Source organism: Belonocnema kinseyi, chromosome 2, assembly GCF_010883055.1.
Source record: "Belonocnema kinseyi isolate 2016_QV_RU_SX_M_011 chromosome 2, B_treatae_v1, whole genome shotgun sequence".
NCBI lineage: Eukaryota > Metazoa > Arthropoda > Insecta > Hymenoptera > Cynipidae > Belonocnema > Belonocnema kinseyi.
The window spans coordinates 161,502,626-161,505,382 of NC_046658.1; the positions used below are offsets into that span (position 1 = coordinate 161,502,626).

Genomic DNA, 2,757 nt, shown 5'->3' on the forward strand with positions numbered 1-2,757 from the left:
TGCATTTTGTTTACTAATAATTTTTGGTTGAATTAGGCTGCTTTTGATTTCTTTAATTTATGCTAAAATATCAACTATTATATTTATTGTTGAAAATGCTTCATTTTGGTTGAAATATCATGTTTATTTGATTAAAAAATATATTTTTTTTTGTAAAAAATTAATTCTTTTTAGTTAATAATTTTACGTCTCTTTTTTTTTTAATTTGAAAATACAACTTTATGATTTAAAATTTATATATTTTAAAAAATAATAATTTGTTCTTGAATTCAACTAATTTTACTTTAAAATAAACTTTTTTGGCTAAAATATCAATTATTACGTTTTTTGTAAAAATTGCTTTTTTTTGGTTGACATTTTTTTTCTGAAAATGAATTTTTTAAGTTAATAATCTATATTTACGTTAATATTTATATATATATTTATTTATTTATTAAATTAAAAATTCAACTTCATGATTTACAATTGATGCATTTTATTTAATAATAATTTTTGGTTGACTTAAGCTGTTTTTGATTTTTTTATTTTATGCTAAAATATGAACTATTATATTCATTGTTAAAAATGCTTCTTTTTTGGTTGAAAATTTAACTGTTTGGTTGAAAATACATGTATATTTTATTAAATTTTTGTTTGTTTTGAAAATTACTTTTTTTTAAATTAATTTTTTTTAGTTAAAATTTTTTTTTTTAATTTTAGTTTGAAAATACAACTTTCAGATGTAAAATTTATATATTTGGTTGAATAATCATTTTTGGTTGAATTTAACTGTTTTTGATTCTTTTAATTTATGCTAAACTATCAACTTCAATTTTTTGTTAAAGATATAACTATTTTGTTTAAAATGCATGTCTTTTTTAAAACTCCTTCTTGGTTGCAAATTCAACTGTTGATTGAAATTTCATGTATATTTTATTATCATTTCTTTCTTTTTTTTTTTAAATTAGTTGTATTTTTGTTGATAATAAATTGCTTAGTTAATAATTTTTATATTATAATTGTTTTTAAACTTAAAATTAAATTTTTTTTGTTTACAATTAATGCATTATAAATATAATAAATATTGTTTTTCTATGAACCTGTCTTTTGTTAAAAATTCTAATGAAAAATTGATAAATAATTTAAAAAAAAAAATTTTTAACAAAAGGATTTATTGTTATATCAAAGAGAATATAATATAATATGAAAAATATGATAAATATTGTCTGTTATAGACTCCACAGAAGAAATGTGGGTGGCGAGGAAACTAAAGTGGTCAGGACTCAAGGTAATATTCACAGACTGCATTCATCTCGAGATGACAACGATGAAAATAATACATGGAACGGGAATTCCACGCAGCAAATGTAATTTTTTTATATTGGGCCTAACTTATTATTTATGAAAGTTACGAAGTCTTACGAAATGTAGGCATTGTATCGAGTGAATGAAGATTGAGGAACCGATCGGTTTCCAATTCTGCTTTTATTTTACACTTTTGGAAAAATTCTTTAGTTACTTTTCGAGTGAGGAATTTTTAAATTCTCGCCAATTTCCTCGTTCTTTTTTCCCTGAAAAAAAAAACAAAAAATAAATAAGAAAAGGATTTTTTTTTAAATATTAATAAATGGTTTGATATTTATGATTCAAAGTTTCAGTGGTTGCATTAGTTTGATCAATCTGATCAAATATTGTTGAATGATGTAATGATATTATAATACAGAAAGTACATTAATATATGTATATACAAAGGACGAATAAATCAAGAATTGTTTAATTAATCAACAATAAAATATTGAGCCTAATTTTTATATTTATTTAGTTAATCATTGATATATTTATACTTGTAATTTATATTGAGAATTGTGTGAAAAAAACAACAAATTTGTTTTAAAAAAATATCGTATTCTCCAATGGGGAGGGAGACTTTTTAAATAAATAATAGATAAATCTTAAAAAAAATTAATTTGTAATAAAATAGTTCCAATTTAAAACAAGTAGATGATTTTTTCGTTAGATGAATTTTCAACCAAACAGTTAGAAAAGGCAACGTAGAAGAATAATTTTCTAAAAAAAAAAATGTTTCATCCGAAGACATGAATTTTCAACAAAATAGTTAAATTTTCAAATGAATTTTAAATAAAACAGTTGAATTTTCAAAAAAGAAACATTTTAGACAAAAAATGTAAATGTTGAAAAAAAATAGAATAACACAATTATTACCTGAAAAAATTAATTTTCAACAAAAAAAAATTCATGTTTACAAAATTTACATGAATTTTCAACCAAGCAGTTGAATTTTCAAGCAAGAACATTAATTTTCTCTGAAAAGTTAAATTATCAATTTAAAAAAATACAATAGAAAAATTATTAAATAAAAAAATTAACGTGGAACAAAAAAAAATAATTTTTAACAAGTAATCAAAAAATACATAAATGATGATTATTTAACAAAATACATTCATTTTAAACCATAAAGTTGAATTAAAAAAAATAATAGTAAAATTATTAACTAAGAAAATTGATTTTTAACAAAATAAAAACTGATTTTCAGAAAAACAGTTTAATTTTCAACCAAAAAAGAAACATTTTAGACAAAAAATGTAAATTTTGATACTTCAGCAAAAAAAAAAAAATAATAATAGAATAACACAATCATTAACTGAAAAAATTAATTTTCAACAAAAAAAATTCATTTTTATAAAATATACATGAATTTTCAACCAAGCAGTTGGATTTTCATGCAAGAACGTTAATTTTCTCTGAAAAGTTAAATTA

At 19.8% G+C, this 2,757-nt stretch overlaps 1 protein-coding gene across 1 annotated transcript in view; it reads left to right on the top strand.

The window, feature by feature from the left end:
* LOC117167855 (UBX domain-containing protein 4) overlaps positions 1-1,784 on the top strand; it is a 38,076-nt gene extending 36,292 nt beyond the window's left edge. The window contains exon 7 of the mRNA XM_033353065.1: positions 1,215-1,784. Within this exon, the coding sequence (XP_033208956.1) occupies positions 1,215-1,350 (136 nt within the window). The 3' untranslated portion in view covers positions 1,351-1,784. The remainder of the gene's footprint in view (positions 1-1,214) is intronic.
* The last annotated feature ends 973 nt before the right edge of the window (positions 1,785-2,757 follow it).